At 42.6% G+C, this 23,367-nt stretch overlaps 3 protein-coding genes across 4 annotated transcripts in view; 2 read left to right on the top strand and 1 right to left on the bottom strand.

Annotated features, from left to right (window-relative positions):
• spidr (scaffold protein involved in DNA repair) overlaps positions 1-10,419 on the top strand; it is a 29,678-nt gene extending 19,259 nt beyond the window's left edge. The window contains exons 11-20 of one of the 2 annotated variants that reach the window (XM_070974311.1): positions 824-982; positions 3,163-3,250; positions 4,251-4,391; positions 4,499-4,561; positions 5,082-5,280; positions 5,768-5,956; positions 8,009-8,102; positions 8,188-8,299; positions 9,218-9,274; positions 9,893-10,419. In XM_070974311.1, coding sequence (XP_070830412.1) covers positions 824-982; positions 3,163-3,250; positions 4,251-4,391; positions 4,499-4,561; positions 5,082-5,280; positions 5,768-5,956; positions 8,009-8,102; positions 8,188-8,299; positions 9,218-9,274; positions 9,893-10,012 — 1,222 coding nt within the window. In that variant the 3' untranslated portion in view covers positions 10,013-10,419. Of the gene's footprint in view, positions 1-823; positions 983-3,162; positions 3,251-4,250; positions 4,392-4,498; positions 4,562-5,081; positions 5,328-5,767; positions 5,957-8,008; positions 8,103-8,187; positions 8,300-9,217; positions 9,275-9,892 lie in introns of those variants that run through there. The other variant, XM_070974310.1, reaches the window with a different exon arrangement.
• A 100-nt stretch (positions 10,420-10,519) lies between these two features.
• Positions 10,520-11,907, bottom strand: cebpd (CCAAT enhancer binding protein delta). The gene has a single exon (XM_070974288.1). It carries the CDS (start codon positions 11,717-11,719, stop codon positions 10,838-10,840), a length of 882 nt encoding a protein of 293 aa, XP_070830389.1. The 5' UTR covers positions 11,720-11,907; the 3' UTR covers positions 10,520-10,837.
• Positions 11,908-14,208: 2,301 nt separating this feature from the next.
• On the top strand, positions 14,209-21,930 carry mcm4 (minichromosome maintenance complex component 4). The gene is made up of 17 exons (XM_070974557.1): positions 14,209-14,240; positions 15,222-15,299; positions 15,416-15,574; positions 15,679-15,842; positions 15,968-16,069; positions 16,164-16,259; positions 16,390-16,485; positions 16,756-16,894; positions 17,074-17,294; positions 17,426-17,546; positions 17,966-18,225; positions 18,805-19,170; positions 19,275-19,402; positions 20,438-20,645; positions 20,745-20,973; positions 21,120-21,253; positions 21,500-21,930. The coding sequence occupies exons 2-17, from the start codon at positions 15,236-15,238 to the stop codon at positions 21,593-21,595; spliced, it is 2,583 nt and encodes an 860-aa protein (XP_070830658.1). The 5' UTR covers positions 14,209-14,240; positions 15,222-15,235; the 3' UTR covers positions 21,596-21,930.
• Positions 21,931-23,367: the final 1,437 nt, after the last annotated feature.

Here is a 23,367-nt window from a genome sequence, read left to right as displayed (position 1 = left end):
TATTTAAATTTTACATTACTCTGACAACTTTTAGGACCTTTTGTCCACATTGGCTTAAAAGTGAACTTTTTGACATTCAATCCTTGACGGTCAAAACGCTGCCTCATCACATTTTTGGGAGCTTTCGATACTCTGTGTCCTTCAGTGCCTCTTTTTTTTTTCTTTGCGTAATGAAAATCACAACTGTTATCTGCTTTTTTTGAAAGATCCAAGCGTTTTTCAATGAAACCTGGTTTAAAAAATGAATGTGACATGCCCATACTGTATCACTTTAAAGTCACAGTAAAACAGAATTAATGCTCTTGTAATGTGATGGGATTTGGTTTTTAGAGGGATTTAAATCACCCAATGAGGGTGTGGTTCAGTGAATACAATGAGAGGACCCCAACCCATGTTGTGAGATCAGGGCAAGGAGGACAAGGGAGAAATTCATAAATTAAAAGACCTCAGCCGTATACTTTTTTGCATCCAAACACACACCTTCTACTCTGATATTACTGTGCTAACTCTTACTGTATCACTGTGGCTGCAGTGACTCACATGCTAATGGTCAAGTCCAGGGTTAGCTGGAGTCCACAGATCAGAATTGATTGGATAAGTTTATGTAACTGAGTTAAAGATGAGTCATCTTTTCTTGTCGAGTAAAAGGACGAGGAAAAAAAAGGATTTTGAACACTCATAAAGTAAACAGTTAACACATGGAGACAGGATTGAAACTTGAAAAATGTATTCATTTATTGAACTGTGTCTTTAACATGATTAAAATGTTAAGTCCATTTTTGTCTCAGCATGTGGTGCTTTGCTGTTCTTGTTTTTTTCCCAGGCTCTGTGTGCTTGTCCAGGACAGCTATGGGATGTTCAGCGTGGTCCAGCTCCACCTCCTGTCCTGCAAGGACAACCTCCACCAGTACTGCCACATGTGGCAGGGGAGAACCTGTGTGCTGAGAGCCATTAAAGTGGTGCAGCGGGTCACTCGAGAAAGGTGAGATCCGCATGCTCCTCTTCCCCCATCCCTCTGAGCCTGGATAGCTTTTCACCTGGATTTCATATCATAGCCATGGGTAAACTTCAACCTGTGACCAATATCAATCTGTGATATGGATTTCTTCTGTATTAGAGGTTATCTTATCTTGCTACTAAGCCATCTGGGACAACAGCCCTGTGATAGACCATTCCTGATATGAAATGCTGGTAAAGTAGCCTCAGGGTGTTGTGCTATAGAGGCACTGAGCCTAAAGCTAAACCAACACACATTCATATTGGTTTTAGTGCTTTATGTGTGAATCTCCTGTATCATGAACCACAGCAAATTTCAACCATGAATGCCCTTCACAAACAGCAACACACACAATTGTAATACAATGAGGATTTAATGTTTGCAGCCCATGTGAAGCTGATTATGCTGTGCTGCCAGCAGTGCAACTGTGTTTACATGTAAAGTGATACCAAGGTGCACGCTCTGTGTCCCTTGTGAGTTTCCATAGTCAGGATCCCAGATTAGAAGCAGTTAGAAGAACTGACGTGGGAACATTTAGAGACTGGCTGGGGGTATGTTTACATCCTTGGTATTTTTAATGCCACCACGGCCTATAATGTCTCTGGAGGTTGTCTGTGGTCAAGCTGTGATGGATGGGCTATCTTCGCTGCTTGCACATGGGCTATCTTATTAGCTCAAGTGGAGAAACACGTGGGCCTGGTTGGGATAAATCAGGCATTCTTTTTTTTTCCCAGTCTCCTAGAACCAGTAAATACTGGGCTTCAGAGCATATCATAATAATCTATAGTTTAATGAATAGTTTAACACTTTGTGGATTATGCATATTTGCTTTTTTTGCCCAGAGTTAGATGAGAAGATTGATGAGTTAAACCATAATATGAAGCTGTAGCCTGGAGACAATACTGTCTCAGTTGTAATTTTTACACTGTTGCACAGATTGGGAAACAAGATGTGACATGTTAATTAGAGAGCTTTAAAGGTGCTGGTAGGTGGATTTTGTTATCCCTTGGATAGAACCAGGCCAACTGTTTCCCCCTGTTTCCAGTCTTTATGCAAAACTATGCTAACTGTCTCCTGACTGTATCTCCATATTTAATGGACAGATTTAACCAAGAAAGCAAACTCTTTCTTTTCTTTAAAGGGTGTGGGGTTTCTGAGCAAAGACTCAGAGGCCTCCCTGGCACCTGTGTGAATAGTGTGTACCGCAGTATTGTCCTTATGGTAATCAGCTATTTTCATCGGAAAGTTTCGTCTTTCTGGATGTACGCCAACTAAAAAGTATATGAAAAGTTGTACTTTATTGATCACCTCAGCTCTGAAGATTGCAAACTACAGATGTACCTTGAAATAAAAGGTGTGATAACATTTGTTAAACAAGTGTATAAGCTCAGTATCAAAACCACAGTGAGTTGAATGAGTCCTGTTAGTGTTGTTACTCATCCTTAAGCAGGCCTCACTGGTCTTGAATGGGCTGCAGAACCAGTTCCATACAAAGAAACTCTGTGAATACAGGCTGACTAACAGGTTGCTAACCACTGACTGATATGACAGCACACATACGGATGAATAAGTATCATTGACCAGCCACCCTCAACAACAAGTACTTCTCAGCAAAGAGACAATGAATCAAATGATTGACATATCCTGTCAGACTTGCGGCCTAATATTTTAATTATTTAATCCATACTTCCAGTATCAGTTTGACATGAATGAATCATAAACGTGCATAGAGTATGATCTTATTTCAATCTGTCAGTGCTGAGATTAAGAATGTGGTGAAAGACAGCAGCATTAGAAATGTGCCCGTTAAAATCACTTGTAATTGGCTTTCTAAACCTTGTTATTTTTGCAGTACAATCATATTGTGATCTACGTAGGGTGTGAACTGTTTTCCCACCATTCAGCATCTCAAAACCTGCTTGTAAAAACAGTTTTTGTGTGCGTCTGCTCTGCCAGCCCAAGCATGCTCTCTGTTAATTCTAGGTGACGTTAAAACGAGCTCTGTGTTAACCGATTCATATTTCACTGGAAGTGAAACTGGCTGTAAAAGCTCTCTATCTTCCCATCAAAGTCCCTTATTCACGAGTTTCTCCTCCTTTCCCCCCCTTTTCAGTGCCCCCTCCTTACTCTTTTTTTCTTTCCCCTTTTTTGTGTTTCACTCTCAGGCACTCCAGGCTTTTCAGCTTGATAGACAGCTTGTGGCCCCCAGTGATGCCGCTTAAAGATCATGGAAACACACCCAATCTGTCCAGTGTAAGTTGTTACCATAACATTTCCATAGCAAACCATGCATCTCCACCAGGAGAGGGCTTGGTTTGAGAAGGTGTTCTCATTTTTAGGGCTGCAACTAGTGATTCTTTTAATTACTAAGTAATGTGCTGACTGTTTTCACAATTATTATTTGGCCATCAGAACTTCCTGAAACCAAAAATTACTTTAATAATAAAATAATAGAGTGGTTTAAGATTATTTTTTTGATTAGTCAGTTGATGAATCAATCTGCTAATCCTTTCAGCTCTAGTAGGATTTAAGTACATTCATTTGAATAGGGAATATTGTTTTTTCAGATAATCAGACTGAATTACCACATGTTTGGCCTCATTCATTCAGCCCAACTTCTTGTTCACGTGAGCTGATTCCTTGCTGGGAGTTGGGAGGTATATCAGGGTTTTGAGTCATGGATCAGATCATTCTTCATATTAGCAAAAAAATAAAAAGGGTTAAATAAATTTAAAAATGTGCTAGTTTGGCTCTGATGTAGCCACCTCTCTCTGTCTGTCTCCCTCAATGTCCTGATTGGTTACAGGTCACAAGTTGTCAAAAGTGTTGAAGCTACCATACAAATGATAGGATCTCCATTATTTATACATTCGATAGTATTGAAAGTATGGAAGCTATTAAAAAAAGCAGTTCTACAATCATATTTTCAAATCAAGGCTGGACAGATGAAACAACAGAAGAAGAAAATCAACAGGTCCTCAACAATTACTATTAACATTAACTTTTCCTGTACCAGCACTGTGTGCAGGTTGTTAATAAAGCATCATTAACAATAACAAAAAGAGTCATAACCTGTCAACACTGAAGAAAACTGTGCTACAGACAGAAGAGACTCGAGCTGCTCCAGTGAGCGAGCGGGGCTGTGTCGAAGGGAAGGCAGATATTGCTGAAGTTGCGATAAAAATATCACAATCTTATGATCTAGTTCTATGTTGACGAGCATGCCCATTTGCCCAATGTCTTGTTTTTGTAGGAAAATAGACCAGCAGGTCCAGCTCCGAGTTTTTGCTACCTTCTGTCTGGTCAGGAGAGCTCGGTTGAACCTGCAGAGGGGAAGACCGTGTCCTCACTTTACCTTGCGCCCATAAAACAAACCTTACAAGACATACTGCAGGTAAACAGTTTCTCCCACACTCAGAAAATTTTAAGAATTTCTGCAGATCATGATAACTTATCTTCGGAGTCGGTCCATCTCAAACCAGTTTTTTCCATCTTTCTCAGAGTGATCTTAAAACTTGTCGCTGCAGTTTTGATGCCACTGTTATATACAAGAGAATAATGCAGGTACGTCTGTCTTTTTTCTTATTCCTGAAAACCAGTGATTTGATTTGACTTCAGTCAGAAGAACATAATAAACATTGTGTCTTGTAGAGCTCCTCAGTCGTCCTTTTGGATGATTTGAACCAACAAACTGATAAGATTGGGCTCTGACGTAGAGAGCAGCGTTCATATCGCTGTGTGTATGACAATCTGTGTGAGGCCCATGCGTTCTTTACCATTGATTGGTGAGACCTTTAAACTTTGACCGAGATGAGATAGCAGCTCAGAACAAAGTGGTGGACTTTGCCACATGCTCACACCACGTTTTAATGTCATACCAGTAACCACCATTGTGTGTGGCCTGTTTAATGAATAATCTCATCACAACTGTTTTCAGAAATGACAATTTGCCTGAAATTTGTGCTTTGTAAGCTTTTGGTAAATAACATTTCCTTTAAGCTGTGTCTTTCTAGGTCATTCAATGTGACTGTTTCTCAGTAATTGTCTTCTTTTGTGTCTTTGGCTGCCTCTGTTTCTATTTCAGAGCAGTGATGTAGGTCAGGGTGAGGTTTGGTTGGTGCTCACAGACCCCAGTCTTCAGGAGGAGCAGCCTGAGAGGTCGTGCAGGCGAACAGTGGCCCTGTGTGTGAACACTTCCTGTGTGCTCACTTCTTCTGTCCTCGAAGCACTAAATTCCCCCACAGCCTGTCACATGTCATTCAGAGATGCCATCAAAGAACATGGTAGAGCTTCACTTTGACCTGACGCCATTCAAACACTCTCTCACAAGGTGTTTTATCTTAGAGGACTGTGTGCACATATCACTCAGAAGTGGAAAGTAAATAAGTACATTTACTCAAGTACAGTTCCTGAGTGCCTTAGTTTCTGCTACATTTAATAAATTTAAGAGGAAAATAGCTGTAGTTGTTAGTTTCTTGCAGTGGTGATAGAAGTACTCAGATCTTTGACCTAAATAAAAGTGCCAATACAAAAATGTAAAAATACTCCATTACAAGTAAAAATCCTGCATTTAAAATTCTACCGAAAGAAGTGTCAATCAAAGTTTTATTTGGAGTCCGACAATGTTATGCAGTAGGAGTGCAATGTTAAATCGATGGAGTACTCTTCTAAGGAGTATTAATAATGAAATGGTTTGGGGATTGGGACACAAGACGGTTTTTGCATATTTCCATTGTATTAACACTTCATTTTCAAAATTTCCAAACCCAGGTGTTCTCCTGTGTGTGGAGCAGTCAGTTGTTGAGATGTGCTCTGCGGGTCCTGAAGGCAATCTTGAGTCCTCACCAGAGACACTTTCACAGTCACTGTCTGAGCCCCAGCCCAAATCCCTGCCCCAACCTGTGAGACTGGATCCCCTGAGTCCAGAGATCACACCCAACTCCCTCTGCTCTCTGACAGGTCAGTTCCCCCCTTTCACTGAGTGCTGTGGTTTCCCTGTAACCCGCTTCATCTGTAGTTATTCCTGCAGAGCATGCCCGACGTGTTGTTTTCTCAGGGGAAGAAAACCACTTGTTTTTTCATATATAAGTTTAGAGCTCAGCAAGGGGCCTTGATGTGGCTTTAAGGCATTGCTTTCTGCTGTTTGTTATTCAGTGGCCTCAGGCTGTCATTGTTTGGGACTTTATGAAACACAAACATATGAAATTTTGTTGGATTTGTGTCAAGTCCCATGTCATTTTTCTGTGAAATGAACATGCCTGCTCTCCATAAGGCTTTGAATTTCTGATGACGGTGCAACAATGCTGTGAAAATAAGTTTGAAGGAAGGAACATAGCATTGCTCCCCCAAATCTCAATTGTATGCAGACAGTGTGCATGTTTCTTTACATTTTTAAGCTTTTTACTATTTGCCACCATCAGATATAATTGCCACAACTATTAGTAAACCTCATTTTTTGCAACTTGTAACTGCTGCTTTTGTCAAGCTCATTTGTTTAAAGTCCTGGTTGTGAAGTATTCCTTTGCTTTTTCTATTATGTAAATGTGAGAGCAGCTTAAATCAGATAATAATCTGCATCTGTTGACTCCGTGTCACAGTTGAGGGCAAAGATCAAACTGTGAACCCTCTTGTTTCAGGCCCCTCTGGTCCTACATGTTTGGTCAGGTGGCTGAAAAAAAATAAAACACACTTATTATCTTCTGCACTCATGTGCAAATACTATCTTCTGGAAATTACCAGTGGAAAAAGGCTCAGCCCGGAATGTACAAGAACGATTTATCAGCGTTAAATTCAATATCTCATTTAAGGTCCTGTGTTTGTGTTAGTGGGGCTGCAGCTGTGGTTGTTCAGTGAAATGGTGTTTAGGCAGGGAGTACTCTGCTGCACTTATCACTGCAATCTCAGATAAAAATGAAAAGGGATGTGTTTATCTCTCACACCCTGTCACAAACATACACACACTTTGAAACCTATGTGTAGATCATGATAAGGGTTTCTTCTAGTTAGGCGTCAATTTTTTTTCCTTTGGCATCCACCAGTTGAAAATACCTTGACATGTAAATGAATAACAAAAACAGTCAACTGAAACCATGTAGACAGGTACACCGTGCATGGATATTTCCCAGAGATGATTTTGCATGTTAAAGGTGGAACATGTCAGAATGTGAAGCAATTTGCATGTATTAATCACTCTGCATTACCAACGTGTGTACAGTTACTTAACATAACCTGAAAAATGAGACATTCCCTGACTTCTGTGTTCCTTGCTTCTCCTCTGATCCCCTACAGTGCCAACAGTGTGCACTAGCTAATGATAGCTTAGAAATGGGGTCTGCTAATGTCAGTCTGATCTGGCTGGTAAATTAGCTGACTTGCCATTTGCAAAATAACAAATAATATCAGCTAGCGTTACAAAGCAAACTACGGCAGATCCATGCAGCGCTAAGCTACAGCTAGTTGGCTAACCTTAGCTTGCTTGCAAACTTTATAGCTAATAAGATACTGAGTGGATATGTTAGTTGGCTAGCTTTCCAAATTATTTCACCAGCTAACGTGATCCATGGTACTAACTTATGAATTATGATAGGCTGTGTTCATTTTAGCCAACAATAAATTCTGTATGTACAAAGCAAATACGTATAACTAACGTTTGCTTCCTTCTAGCCAGGAGTGATGCATGGCTGCACAGTGTGGGTCTGGCAATGATTGAATTGTAGCGTTGGCTGATGGAGTTGTTGGAAAACAGCAAGCTAGTTAGCATCATGGAACCAATGGTCCAAGAAAAATATGAGAACTTTTGCAGGAAGTAATGTTATTCTAAATACATGCAAGTTATTTTCCAGCTTTCAGTGTTCATTTCAGCTTTCTCGCTCACACATATTGAGAGCTAGCAACAGGATGCTGACTGCAGTTCACTTGACAGCCAACAGTGTCATGAAGGACATGGTCTTTCTTAACTTTACACATAGTATCTTTAATATTATACCTGAACAGTTCTGTTTCTGCCTCCAGGAGTGATAGTTGGTGTGGATGAGAACACTGCGTATTCCTGGCCTGCCTGCAACCGCTGCGGAAGTGACAACTTGGAGATGTCAGCTGAAAGGCCGTAAGTTCTCAACTTTAATCAAAATATCATGATATTGAATATCGTGAAAAATCACAACCAAAAATTTTTTGTTTGCTTTTGACAGTGAAAACTTCCACTGTGTCTCTTGTAAGTCAGTGGTGGACAAGCCGGACACAAGGATTCAGCTGGACGTGTTCCTGAGTTCTTCACTACATAATTGCACTTTGAAAGTTAAGGTGAGAACAGTGTTATTGGGTCCATAACAGGTTGTCCATTGTTTGGTGAATCAAACTTCAAAAATCCAAATGTTTTAGGGCAGACTGAGCGTTCTTTTAAACTGTATGTAACTGACCTGTATTTAAAGGAATAGTTCAACACTTTGAAAAATACGCCTAGCTGCTTTCTTGCAGAGTTAAATGAGAACGCTTATTTCTGTACAGTAAATATGAAGCGACTACCTGCAGCCAATAATCTTAGATTAGGACAAGGACTGGAAACAGGTGGCTGCAACCTGTCTAGCTCTGTCCAAAGATGAAAAGCCCCACCTACCAGCACCTCTAAAGCTCGCTAATTAAGACATTAAATCTAATTTGTTTAATAATAATAGCAATGATTTTTTGTTTGATGGAAGATTATGTGTCATGCTATTTCTTGGTTGAGACTAGTAACTTCGTGGAGTCACCACTGATTTCCTGGCAACTTCTCCCAGGCTTTAGAGGTGTTAGGCAGATTTTGTTACCTTTGGACAGAGCCAGGCTAGCTGTTTCCCCTGTTTGCAGTCTCTGTGCTAAGCTAAGCTCACTGCCTGCTCGTTCCTGACACAGCAGTGATCAGAGAGCTTGTCCTCAGAGTGGTCTGTCTTGTCTATCATGAGACGCATAGATAATAATCTGCACTTCAAAAGGAGAAGAAATTATCCATCCCTGTAAATGTGTCTGCACGATGGCATTTTTCATTATGTAAAACCTGCTGAGACTTTGTAATCAGAAAACTAAGTAAGCCAAACTGATAAAATTATCAGTGTTCTTCTTATCAGCCAGCTCATAGTTTAACCTCTTCTATTAGTCTGTTACTCACTTGTGTTGTATTTACAACATGAAGGCCATGATTAAAAAGACATTCAAGGCTCTGCACCTTTTAAATTACTCCGACAGCTGCAACAAAAGACGATCATGTCCATCCTAAACACTGCAGCGCTGGAGGGCGATGAGGTAGGTTTGCTTGTTACATACGGTTACATAACTCTGGGCTGAACTGTGCGGTGCATTGATCTTCTGTCAATATGTCCTGAAAGCACAGTCATCTGTTCATGTCAGGGTGATTAAGGCTGTTCTGTACTGAACAGTAAAAATCCCTGAGTCATGCTGGTCATTGGTACAGTTGAAGGAATTTGCTGTCAAAGCAATGACATAATGTCCCACCACCACTTGTATTTAGTGATTTCTTTTTTTTAAGTTTGCATGCTGTTTTGACTCTGGGAATATTAGAATTCATTTCCTGTTTAACCAGTGGGTGGTGGAGTTTTTCCTAATCTTGCAAATACAGTGTTATTTGCAGTGTAGACATTAATGCTCTTTACCAGGGGAACTTTTGTACAGAATAAGGTGTTAGAGCAACAGAAATAATGCTGACCACTGTGCAAAGGTCAGGGCCCTCAGTGCACTCAGATATTCTTGCAGCATAATCAGATTGAAAATCTAAGTAGTTTTTTTTCATGTGCAGGTAGCAGAGGGAGATTTTTAGTTGGAGATATTTTATGAGTAGATGACCTGCCTAAAATAGTCTCAACAAGCAGCAAGTGAATAGTGTTGTAAAGCTGTATGCTTCAGTTCCAAGGTTACGATGTGGAGAATGTCCTGGGAAAAGAGGTGGGCCCCCTCACCGTTTACGTCCGAGTCGTCACCAGGAAACCTGCCCTCTGGATCGGCCTGGAAGAAATCTGCCTCTGAGGCTGTCAGGGCAAGTAGCTAATGATATCAATCCTCAGGCTTGAGCTGGCTCCAAGGATCTGCACACTAGGCCTTGGTCTGAGCCAGTTTAGCCTCCTCTCCCCCCTCTAAAGGCCTCCCTGACAGCTTCAGGCTGTGCTGAAGTGAACGGGCTGCAAGAAGACAAGGTCTTGTTTGTGTTAATGATATGTGATCCTGTGGACCAGCAGTTGACAGCCCAAGGGTAGAGACCAGTGGCATGCAGCCTGTCAAAGCAGCCCACGTGGTTCATCAAATGGGATGTGACTTTTTGAAAAGCACTTTTGGCTGTAAACATATTTGTTAAGTGGCCTGAAAAACTTTTTCCAAATCATCTACCTCTGTATTGAAGATTATTGACACAATCAATAAACGTATTTTTTACTTTCTATTTCCTGATGCACTTTCTGACTTCTTGGAAGAGCACCCTCCCTCAATGTAACTTAACCATTCCCTGCAAAGAGCACTCACACACCAGGGTATTTCTGCTCCTTTTCAGCAATTTTATTATAGATTCCATAAACAAAAATTTTTCAAGGTTTCATACAAACTATATAAAAGATCATGCTCTGGCTCTTATACAAAGTTTGGAATTATAAAACATGTACCATATCAGGTATAACATCATGTAAATGCAGTGGTAAAATAATTTAATACAGAGAAAATCCCACAAAAAATATGGCAGCAACATCATATATTTTCCAGTGCCATTATGGTAAGCTTAAAATACATCTGGTACAGATGGTAAAAACGAAATGTCTGTTGAGGTATGTCTCCTAAAACTCAGTTCGTTGAATAATGAAACTGTCACCGGCTCTCTGCGCTCGAGGAGCCTGCAAAGGAGGAGTTGGGCATCTGCTTGAAGAAATCTCTGAGCCCGCTGAGCTCTCTGGTTAGCTGCTCGATAGTTTTGTGAAGCCTGTCGTTCTCGGCGCTCAGTTCAATCAACTTCTGCTGCATCTCCATGTTGCGCATCTTGGCTTTGTCCCTGCTTTTTCTCACCGCAATGTTATTCCTCTCTCGCCTCTGTCGATACTCCATGCTGTATCTGTCCACCGTCTTCTTCCCCTTTTCCCTCCCGATCTTCCGTGGAGAGGACTTGGCCGAGCTGACGTTGGAGACAGGCTCCGGGGTGGTGGGGGGAGTTGGCTGCCCCGTGGGGAGGCTGACAGAGGTCTGGGCGCAGGTCTCGATCTGTGAAGGCAGGGATGAGGACATGTCGCTGTCACTCCAGTCGGACTCCTGCTTGATGGGCGCATTAACCGCCCCTTTCTCCAGCACGTTGTCCACCCTCCTCTCTGCTGTGTACGCGGCTGACGGCTGCTGCATGCCGCCGGGCTGCACGGAGTTCTGCAGGTTGTAGAAATCCACCTTCTCCTGCTTCACAGTGTTAAACAGGTCGAGGAAGAGCTCGTCGTTGCACAGCTCCAGGTTTGGCACGGCTGTCATGGACTCGATGTACTGGCTGAAGTCGATGGCACTCTCGTCGTCGTACATGGCAGGGGCGGTGCTCAGCTCCACCATGGTGCCGTCCTCGCCCGCGGCGTCGCTCCTGCTGCCCGGCTTGCAGCCACCCTGCTGCGGGCCGCCCAACTTTGCGCTCTCGTAGAAGTTAGCGGGTTCCATCGCCCAGCTCATATTGCATTGTGGAGACACGCAGTGGGAATCCAGGCTGTATATGTCACACATGAACCTTGGTGACTTGTCCACGTGGTTTACGAAGGAAATAAACTTTTTAAAATGTAACCCACAGGTGTGACAGCACAATAGCCCTGCAGTGACTTGCCTTTCTCTGCACGCGCCTTTTTTCCTTTTTTCAAAACTTGTCTGGTTTTTGTCCCTGGGTCTTGCCTGTCAGGGTCCTGTCATTGACCACACTGAAAGACTTCTCTGAGCTCCTGTAGTTTCGCGGAGTGTTTTGTATCGTTTCCCTGCTTACGTCACACGTGCCGCCCTCTCACGAGCCAGTCAAGGCGAAACGGAGGTCACGTGGTGTCCCTTCACTTCCCATTTGAGGAGAGAGGGGCGTGTTGCTCATGCCACCCACTTTTACTACGATTGTATGAATGGTCAGGAGTTGTTTACATACTGTAGGCTCTGGGTGTTTGGGATTAAGATTAATTTGTCGGTCGTCACCAGCTCTATGAATATCTGTCTCAAACAGTGGTGGAAGAAGTATTCATATCATTCACTTAGCCTCGTGACACTGCACTGTAAAATGACTCCATTAGAGGTAAAAGGCCTGCATTCAGAATGTACAAAGTAAAAGTACAGAAGTGCTATCAGCAAAATATACTCAAAGTATCAAAGTAAAAGTACTTGTTATGCAGAATGTTCCCTGTGTGTTGCACAATATTATACTGGATCATTATTATAATGCAGCTGGTCAAAGTGAAGCACAATGTAACTATTTTACATTCATAGTTTAATCTCAACACATCATAATTTATAAACCGATCGCATCTTTCGTTCATAAAATCTTAATCTGAAAAGTAACAAATAATTATAGCTGTAAGATAAATGTAGTGAAGTAAAAAGTGCAATGGTATGTCAAACAGAATCTCATGAAAGTGTCACAAGGGAGGCCAGATGTCTATTAGATTTGCACTAACCATGTACAGCATGCTACTATCATTACAAGTATGAAGAGTTAAGAGTATGGGTTGGGCTGAGTTTGGGATCTGGAGTGTCGGTTTGATGTAAACCAAGCATTTTTCAAGATGCCACCTTGGGCTCTGACAAAATGTAGATCAATCAATTGTAAAGATAATCATTACTTGCTGCTCCAGGTAACATGAGCGGGGAATTTAACAAATGTTCTTAGTAGCTCAATTTACATACACACATTAACCAAATTTACAGAAGGATACAAAACCGGACACACACTTAAACAAAGATTACAAACTTAACTTAAGTAAGCAGACTTTAACATAAGGTGTAGCCGTTCCATACAGGCGAGAGCTGGGAAGAAAGCTTTCTGTGTGCAGGCCAAACTGCTTCTGTGTGCTGGAGACCATACATGAAGGAATAAATAATGTGTGGATCATAACTTACTCTATACACAGAGGCGGATTGTTTTATATATGATGAGAGTCTATCGGAAGACATGTTCGTATGGCGTTTACATTATGAGAACCCTTAATTAAGACCCATACTCCACCCCCTAAGGGACACATGTACTGACACTTCTCGGAAATGCTCCTGTGTTTCCGCCTTGGAAGTGCTGTACTTTTCCTCTGTCAAAGCCCTTTATGAAATGCAAACTGCGCCACGTGGTGGTCAATGAGCGCACCTGCAGGATAAAGCCACATATTTTATTGAGTGAAACTCCATTTTTAACACCAAACAAAGCCAAAGAAATGCATACCCATACTACTTTTGGAGAGATTTTACACTACTTATCTTAGCTGTTTTCTCCGAACTGATAAAAAAAATAAAATAAAATATGATAATTGAAATTTATTTGTTCCCAGTACCACCAAACATCTGTGTCTCTTTGGAAAGTTTCAACATCATCAGTCAGAAATACTTCAGGTCAAACTTTGGTTTCTGTTGGAAAAGCATCAATAATCCTTATATTTTTGGATAAAATTATATGTGCCCCGGTAAATTTATATATATCATGTATCTGCTGTTGTATTCACCTTGTTGTAATACAAGAAGGTTATAACACATAGAATTCAGTTATTTTTTCACTATCTTATTTATTGTACTTACATACCTGACATTTATATTTTCCATTCCTAGTCTGAGTTCATTCAGTCATTTTAGTTTATTATTTTTTAGATATTCGCACTTCCGTGTTTTGCTACGGTTTAATTTGTTGTATTTTTGTATTGTGACCTGTTTCAATAAAGAACAGACAGAAAAAATGGTCATGTGTTGTTGGACCAAACCAAATCAGCTCTGGGTGTCAGAGAGCATAAGGCTACGGGCAGAAACACAGATTTTATATTTTAAATATAATAAGAGAAATACGTTAAGTTTCTGTAATACTCAAACAAGTTATTTAGTTTATTAAGACATTTTATCATATTTAATTTAAGTCATACCAAGTGAAACTCAACACGAACCTCCCTCTGCAGTGAAGGAATCGGCCGGAAAAAGGTGATGATCCTGGTCTGCTATTGGTCCAAAGTTCCCCGCGAAAATCACGTCATCGGCAATTTCGCGCCAGATCTGCAACACTCGCACGCACAAACAGGAGGAGGTAAGAACAAACTACATTTAACCAACATATTTCTTTTTATTTTTCCGATTACACCAATTGAATCTAAGTATCTGGTGTTACTCATGTTTGTCTGACTGTGCACCAACTTCTTGTTTTAGTCAAATGCTCACTTTTATGTGTTAAATCAGCTCAAACTGCTCCTAACTCTCAGCTTATTGTTTCCTCTGCAGCCACATGTCAGATGGTGGAGAGGTTATCGTTAACTGACCAAAAGCTTTAAATGAAAGTAGCAAAAACACGATGTCTGTATATAATTAAACAGTAACGTTGTATGTGAAGTAGTGGTCGTATAGTTTGTTCACGTATAAGAAATGTAAGTAAAGTTAATCTGATATTCAGAAGTATTAAGTAAAGGGTAATTTAACTTTGACGATCGGCTCAGTGGTGCTGGAGAATTTCCATTTTGCTTTCATGTGGTTCAAACTGTATCTGTAAATAACAGTTCTCTGTGTGCTTTGCATGTAGTGTCAATCTACAGAAGCCCGTTACAGTGATTAGGTAAAAATAGTATTGTGTCGTATAATAAAATGTAAATATTAAACTGCAGTAATGTTTGTAGTGGACGCCTACAGCCCCTTATCAACATCAACTTAAAATACAAAATAAAATAGTACATAGAACATGGAGCAAAAGTAACAAGACTGGTTAGGGCAGACAAAAGCTCTGTGTACGCATTTCAACTACTGGCACTAAACAAAACAACACAACAACCTAGTAACCAAAACCGTGAGGGCAGGCAAACATTTATAAGTCTACGTTACCAATTGTGTCGAAATACAATTTTCTACAAATTGAGTAGATCTGCATGTGACAGTCTGCCTTCATCAAAGTGTTCAGATAAAAACCCTACTTGAGAAAGTGCAGTTTTTGTTTTACTTCCCATGCAGAAGCAAAATACTATGACAGCATTTTTTTTTTCTGTCAAAAAAATGAACCCACTTGAATCCATTTGATCCTCAGATATCCCAGCAACAATGTCTTCCCCAACATCGACTCCCGGTGGCCGCAAGCGAGGAAGGAACACCAACCCAGCCACACGTGAGTTCACTTTCTCAGCGGTTCCTTATGATTTCAGCCGCTGTGCTGCAGAGATGTCTTTGTGATTGTCTGTGTATGCTGTTATTAACTTGTCTTGGTGTCCTATGTATCCCCAGCCACCAGTGAGGACCCCACATCGCCTCCCTCTCAGCGGCGCAGAGGCCAGGACTCGTCCGCCGGGGACCTGATGCCGATGCCCACCTCCCCGGCCACTGACATGCTCAGTCCAGCAGCACTTCAGGACACTTCCCTGTTCTCCAGCCCGCGTCCCTCAGGTACAAACCGCACACAGTGTGCAGAGTCTTCAGCCAATAGAAATTTTTTTGTTTGTTTTGGCACACTTGAGTTAACCAGTGTCCTGTTTGGTTTTTTTAAACAGTCCTACCCAGTGAAGTGGACATGAGCTCCCCTCTGATGTATGGGACCCCCAGCTCCAGGGTTGAAGGGACCCCACGCAGTGGAGTGCGTGGCACCCCAGCCAGACAGCGTCCTGATCTGGGGTCAGTCAGGAAGGCCCCACAAGTCGATCTTCACTCTGAGCCGGTCAGTGGAATCAAGAATATTCAGAGAATTGTTTTTAGTGTGTTGGTTATTTATTGGAGTGGCATGAGTCAGAAAAAAGACCGCGAGAATCAAATTAGTTAACACGTGATGTTTTTTTTTCACAGCCAAGTGCCGATGGCGCCGCAGCCAGCGAGCCAAACGCAGGCCAGAGGCTGGTGATTTGGGGGACTGATGTCAATGTTGGGACCTGCAAGGAGAAGTTTCAGGTATGAAAACTTACATCACAGTTATTGTCAGATATCCCCTACTCTTACACTGAAGAGTTCATTGTTTGCATGCTTTGGGTCACTTTGCCTTCAGAGGTTCCTGCAGAGGTTCATTGACCCGACCTCCACTGAGGACGAGAACGCTGGTCTGGATCTGAACGAGCCTTTATACATGCAGAAACTGGAAGAGGTAGCCTGTTTATTTCATTTTGTTGATACAGGAAATGAGGGGGTGGGGTGGGGGGGGTGGGGGCAACCATACAAAACCACAGGAACTGATTTATTTTTATTTTTTTTAATATTTCCTTCTTGTCTCACAGATCAGTGTTGTCGGTGATCCAGTGCTGAATGTGAATTGTCTGCATGTGCAGTCCTTCGATGCCGAACTTTACCGGCAGCTCATCTGCTACCCACAGGTAATGTCCCACAAATATTTTCTGCCACCGCTGTTCCATCTGTTTTTGCAGTAGTCTTAAAAACTGAAGTGCACCGGAGTGTTTAAACAGCCACACAGAAATAAAATGCTAAAATGCTAAAATGTTAAAATGCGATTATACATCTGAAGCCGTGAGCGAGCCGTAGAGTTCATTGTTGTCGGCATCTGTTTGTTATTGTACTTTATTTCTCTGGGGGCTGTTTGACAGCATATCCATGCTGTTAAGTGAGTAATTGTTTTCCCTTTGCAGGAAGTCATCCCAACCTTCGACATGGCAGTCAACGAGCTTTTCTTTGAGCGTTTCCCAGACTCCATCCTGGAGTTCCAGATCCAAGTCCGCCCCTACAACGCCCTGAAAACCAGAAACATGAGGAGCCTGAACCCAGAAGGTGCGTGCCGGATGCGTACAAAGTGAAATCGCACTGTTGTGAGGGCTACCATTCCAAGATATTCCATCCCATGTGGGATTTTTATCAATGTTGCACATTGCATTGATAAAATGTGAGGTATTGGCTCCGGGCTAAAGCTTCTGTGTGTGTGTGTGTGTGTGTGTGTGTTGCCTCCACAGACATCGATCAGCTGATCACCATCAGCGGCATGGTGATCCGCACCTCGCAGCTCATCCCCGAGATGCAGGAGGCTTTCTTCCAGTGCCAGGTGTGCGCCTACAGCGCCCGTGTGGAGGTGGATCGCGGCCGCATCGCAGAGCCAGCTGTGTGTCGCCACTGCAACAACACCCACAGCCTGGCGCTCATTCACAACCGCTCCACTTTCTCAGACAAACAGATGGTGAGAGTTCGACGGGGCCGGCGGCTTCCAGTCAAAGACACCTGATGTCACATTATGATAAGTGGTAATTAATAGTGTGTTGCCGTTGAGGTCATGACGTCTGTTCAGTTAGTGATCTTGTTTGATTACAGATCAAAATTCAGGAGTCTCCAGAGGATATGCCGGCCGGTCAGACGCCTCACACGACTATTGTCTACGCTCATAATGACTTGGTCGACAAAGTGCAGCCAGGAGACCGCGTCAACATCACTGGTAAGATTTCTAAACCTCTGCTGCGAGGGCACGTTATCTTTTCTATTAATCGTTTGGGTCATAAATGCCACAAAATACTTTCCAGAGCTGATGATGATGTGTTTTTTTTGCCCCAAACCCCAAAGTTTGCAGTATTCTGTGATTTCAAACAGAAAAGGAGCTAGAAATGGAGGATATTTGTAATTTTTGCTTGACATATGACTTAAATTATGACTTATTTTCTGGTCACCAGTTCAGCTCTTATATAATCTATAAAATTGTCACAATGCATCTAATCCCAAGAGGACATCTTCATACTTCCACTTATGTGGAACAAATAGAACATTTAATATATTCATTTAACAGTGATATAAAACATAGATCTCAGTTCATGTTTTCACTCGTCAGTCGACCTAACAGCCTCTCAAATGTCCCTGCAGGTATCTACAGAGCCGTCCCCATGCGCGTGAGCCCCATTCAGAGCAATGTGAAGGCCGTGTACAAGACTCACATCGACGCCATCCATTTCCGTAAGACGGACGAGAGGCGCCTGCACGGTTTGGACGAGGAGACTGAACAGAAGCTCTTCACCGAAGACCGCGTGCAGACCCTGAAGGAACTGGCAGCCAAGCCAGACGTCTACGAACGCCTCTCCTCTGCCCTCGCACCGAGTATCTATGAGCATGAGGACATCAAAAAGGTGTGTGTGCGAATGGATGCAAGCCAGGATATGAGTGTTAACCTGCACAAGCATGCAGCAGCAAGCAATCGGGGCGGTTATGATTTCCACACTGTGTCTGTAACGGTCTGTGCTTTGTGTTTAATTGCAAACATGTATTTTAAGAAAAATCTAAAGCAGTTCTGAGCCCTGATTACAGCAGCAGACAGTTTGAGATGTAATTGGAAAAACTCAGGTGCAGTTAGTCACATCAACGGCTCCATGCTTGCTGCCTTTAACAAAATGTGCTTTGCTACTTCTTTTCTTGCTATGACGATGGTCGAAATGTCCATGAAAAGGTCTGTTTAATATCAGTGGAACCATCATTAATATGATCCCACCTGTGGTTTCTGCAAGAGCGGCATGTAGTCAATGAGGTGTATGTTTAAATGAAGATAATGTGATGAAGGTGTCAACAGAAATGCAGTGATGCATCGCTTGAATTAGAGACCGACTCTAATAACACCATTTTAGTGCTCACAGAAGAGGCATTAAAGGGACTTGCACACTTTATTTAGTCAGCTCTTTGTGAGTACTGATGCCCCTCTCCGTTGGTTCCAGGGCATTTTGCTGCAGCTGTTTGGCGGTTCTCGGAAGGACTTCAGTCAGACCGGCCGGGGCCATTTCCGCGCCGAGGTGAACATCCTGCTCTGCGGAGACCCCGGCACCAGCAAGTCCCAGCTGCTGCAGTACGTCTACAACCTGGTGCCCCGCGGCCAGTACACGTCGGGGAAGGGCTCCAGCGCCGTGGGTCTCACGGCCTACGTGATGAAGGACCCGGAGACCAGGCAGCTGGTCCTGCAGACCGGAGCTCTGGTGCTCAGCGACAACGGCATCTGCTGCATCGACGAGTTCGACAAGATGAGCGACAGCACGCGCTCAGTGCTGCACGAGGTCATGGAGCAGCAGACGCTCTCCATTGCCAAGGTATGTTTGACAAGTTGGCAAGCAGGTGAGGAAAATGTTTTGTTTTGTTAAAAAAAAAAAAAAAGGCAAGTCGGTAGATGATTCTCTCTTTTTAATGTCTGCAGGCTGGAATTATCTGCCAGCTGAACGCCCGCACCGCTGTGCTGGCCGCCGCTAATCCCGTCGAGTCTCAGTGGAACCCCAAAAAGACCACGATTGAGAACATTCAGCTGCCTCACACGCTGCTGTCCAGGTGAGCACCATCACACTGATAGAAAACGACTGTCAATCTCTTGATTACAGTTCAATTCTTGCTGAAAAGGTTGGTAATTTTCAAATCGGCAGCATTTATAAAGCACGTGAGCTTTTAGAGCATCGCGAGCTCCTTAGAGGCGACATCATGCAGTTAAACGCCGACATGAGCTCTGATGAGCTGTCGAAGGAGAGGATGAAGAGTCTGTTCTGCAGATTAAAACATTGCATCCATCACAGTTTCTACATTTATTGAATTTTTTTTCACCATTTGTGGTTTGACATGCACTTTTTTTGGTTACGCCATTTTGTTGTGCTCTCTTCTTCTGCGATGGTTTAGTGGTTTTCCGATTGGAGAATTGGCGCCACCTACTGTTTTATCTTGAACCAACTCTTAACGGCCACATGATGGCATTCATTCACATTTCCTTCTGCCAGTTTCTGTAAAATTCTGTTATATTCTGCGAGACATTTAGGTGGACACCAGCTGCAGCCTCTACACTCGTTGCCTGTAATCTAAGGCCAGTTTTTACTGATCATCTGCTCATTTTAATCAGCAGTGAACTTTACCTTTTCCCTCATTACAACAAAAGTAATACTCACATACTGGAGCAAAACTGCTGTTCCAACCAATAAAAATGTGGCATGTTAGAGAAGATTTGAATGCTTTAAATAAAAATGAGTTCTGTCCCTTATTTATCACCTTGCAGCTCGAGATGAGCAGCCAGATGAGATAAACAGTGACTGGGGGATTATCTTGCCTCTTTGTTGCCTTCTTTCCTCGCTCAGCTTGTTCTGCTGTCACTGTTCCACGATTTTCACTCATCTGATTAAATGTCACGTGGATCCTTGTATACAACACATCCTCCGGTGAATCACTCGTATCTTTTAGATGAAACAAACTAACAGCGTTGATAAGGGGGGAGCGTGCAAATCCTTCTCCAACCTCATGTCGTCTTTGTTGATCATGTCTTCATGGCGGAGCTTCTCACTCGCCATGTTTCTGATTTTAACACGGCGCCATGTGCTCCTTCAGATTCGACCTCATCTTCCTCATGCTGGATCCCCAAGACGAGGCTTACGACCGCAGGCTGGCCCACCACCTGGTGTCGCTGTACTACCAGAGCGAGGAGCAGATGGAGGAAGAGTTCCTCGACATGGCTGTGTTAAGAGACTACATTGCATATGCACGAACATACATTAACCCAAGGCTGAGTGAGGAGGCCAGCCAGGCCCTCATTGAGGTTAGTTTCCTCACTGACTGGTCTTAAACAGATAGGCAGTAATCATCTGACATCGACCCCCCCCCCCCCCCAACTAACCTCCTGCATGTTGGTCCTCAGGCCTATGTGGACATGAGGAAGATCGGCAGTGGTCGGGGGATGGTGTCCGCCTACCCCAGACAGCTGGAGTCCCTGATCCGCTTGGCAGAGTCCCACGCCAAGGTGCGCTTCTCTGAGAAGGTGGAGACCATCGACGTGGAGGAGGCCAAGAGGCTGCACCGAGAGGCCCTCAAGCAGTCGGCCACTGACCCCAGGACTGGATTTGTCGACATCTCTATTCTCACAACAGGTATGCGACACGGGGCCTCGTGGAGGCAGAATGTGATCTGAGACTGGGTGAGAAATGACTGATGTCAAAACAAATCAAACTGCTGATGCACTGATCCTCAGTCGCAGCCCGACGGTGTGTTTGAGTGTGTTTATTTGTGATTCCAGGTATGAGCGCCACCGCCCGCAAGCGCAAGGAGGAGGTCGCCCAAGCCCTGAAGAAGCTGATCCAGGCCAAGGGGAAGACGCCTGCCATGAAGTACCAGCAGCTGCTCGATGACCTCAGAGGACAGTCTGAAACTGTAAGTACTTTATTTTGCCTTTAATTGTAAATCTCCAGCCAGAATTAAACCTTTGAAGGTAAAATGGCCTAAAGTTATATTTTTAAAGTGAGAGGAATCCATTTATATCACTTAAACGTTGGTAATCAAATTCAAATGAAACCAATAATGTGAAAGTATTTGTGATTCACTTTTTTAACATGGCACATTGTCCATTGTCACCAACACCGCCGCCTCCCTGAATGACTTCCTCGTGACTGTTTTCAGGCGATCACTAAGGAGCTGTTCGACGAGGCCCTCCGAGCCCTGGCTGACGAGGATTACTTGACAGTCACTGGAAAGACTGTTCGTCTCCTCGCCTAAGGCACACCCTGCAATTATGTACAGTCCTTAATTTGAAGTCCTACCCTGTGTCGACCTTTTTGCTCTCGCTGTAAAATATTTTTGTATAACTGAACCACCATATGTTTTCTGGGCGTATTAGGTGCTTGAATATCTTTGGACTTTGAGACATGATTCATAATGGCCACATGAGTCATTCAGCCTTTGAAAAAAGGAAACAAAACACACATTCTGGCGAGTAATAGAGGTAATATTTAAATGCTTGTGTTTGTCGACTGTTTTCAAGTAATGCTCTTGCTGTTCTGTTATGGTAAAAAAAGCTCTTTTCCTCTAACTTGTAATCAAGTCAGTGACTTATTTCCACAGTGTTGAATTGTGCTTGTAGTTTGCGTTGACTGCTTGTTAATAGAGGAGAAAATAAACTGTTGCTCACTGAAAACGCTCGGGAAGTTTCTTTTTTTTTCCAGTGGTTGCAGGTTTTTGATGAATTCCATCATATTTTCCCTTTGAAAGTTTTCTTGCAAATTTGCAGCAACACGAGTCCTCACACTCGCTGCGGGAGAAGGCACACAGCAGCAGCTGCAGTTGACGTACGCATTCGTCGTTTTCTCTCATTTGTGACCAAGCAAAAATATTAAAAATGATCTGCTCCCCAAATGCTCTTTTCAGAGAAGTATTCTTAATTAAAGCTGTTGGAAGATGTCAAAAGTCCAGCAACACTATAAAATAGCTTTGCTGTCAGACCAACACCTGTGGGCTGGTCCAACACGTTTCAGCTTGTTAGCCACAAGTCAAGCATTTCTTCCTGTTCTGCTGCTAATTTGACAGCTTGTTTGTTGTGAATGCAGCTTCCTTGTTACTGCTTGTTTTTTTCATTCTCACACCTTTGGTCTAACTGTTGTTTATGACATCTCATCTTCTTCACCTGCACACTAACTTTGTGCCACAGAACTGAAACAGCAATGTTTGGATCCCACTTGGATCTTCCTCAGGTCAAAAATGTTTGCCAAATGGAAACCACATCCGTATTTATACATCACACACACACCAAATGGCCCTCGAGCTCTGCTGATGACAGGTGTGGTTAACCACCTAAATCCACCAATGGTGAGAAACAAATAACAACTGAGAGAAAAACAGTAATACAGATGCCATCATTCAAAATATCAAACATATATATGAATTGCATGCAGTAAGAGTAGAAATCTTCAATTCATATACAGAAAGTGGGTCTAAAATATTTACGTTCACCTGTCTTATGAGAAAATTTTAGCGCCAATTTAACAAGTGTTAGTCGTGTTGCTTGTAGCCATCACTTCAATTCTATTAGCAGAGATTTAAAACAATAACTGATATTACACCATTTCCACCATTATCTGACTCAGCTCCTCCCGACTACACATGGTTAACAGCTGGTATTTTAAGTTATTTGTAGGTCAATTTCCTGCATTTTTTCACCTTTATTTTGGTACTTGATAAAAGCTCCTTGTGGTTTCGTGGTTTGATCAATTTGGGCAATCATAAACGGGGCATTTTGAGTGTGTGTGCAGAAAATCACTTCCTGCCCTCCATCTGCAGTTTGCACCACAACAAAAGAGTGATGTGACATTATATGCAAACAATCTATGTACATTGTTTTTCATGTATCTACTTTTGGAAATAATTTATTTTTGAGGACTTAGAAAGTAAAGTATGGAAGCTTTATATTATATTTGTGTGGTACCACTCTGTCGTGCTGTAATTGGTAGGACTATTTATCTTTTAAATAACAATTTTAAACATGTAAAAAACAA

Source organism: Chaetodon trifascialis, chromosome 11 (genome assembly GCF_039877785.1).
Source record: "Chaetodon trifascialis isolate fChaTrf1 chromosome 11, fChaTrf1.hap1, whole genome shotgun sequence".
NCBI classification, from domain to species: domain Eukaryota; kingdom Metazoa; phylum Chordata; class Actinopteri; order Chaetodontiformes; family Chaetodontidae; genus Chaetodon; species Chaetodon trifascialis.
This window is presented reverse-complemented; position numbering and strand designations above follow the sequence as displayed.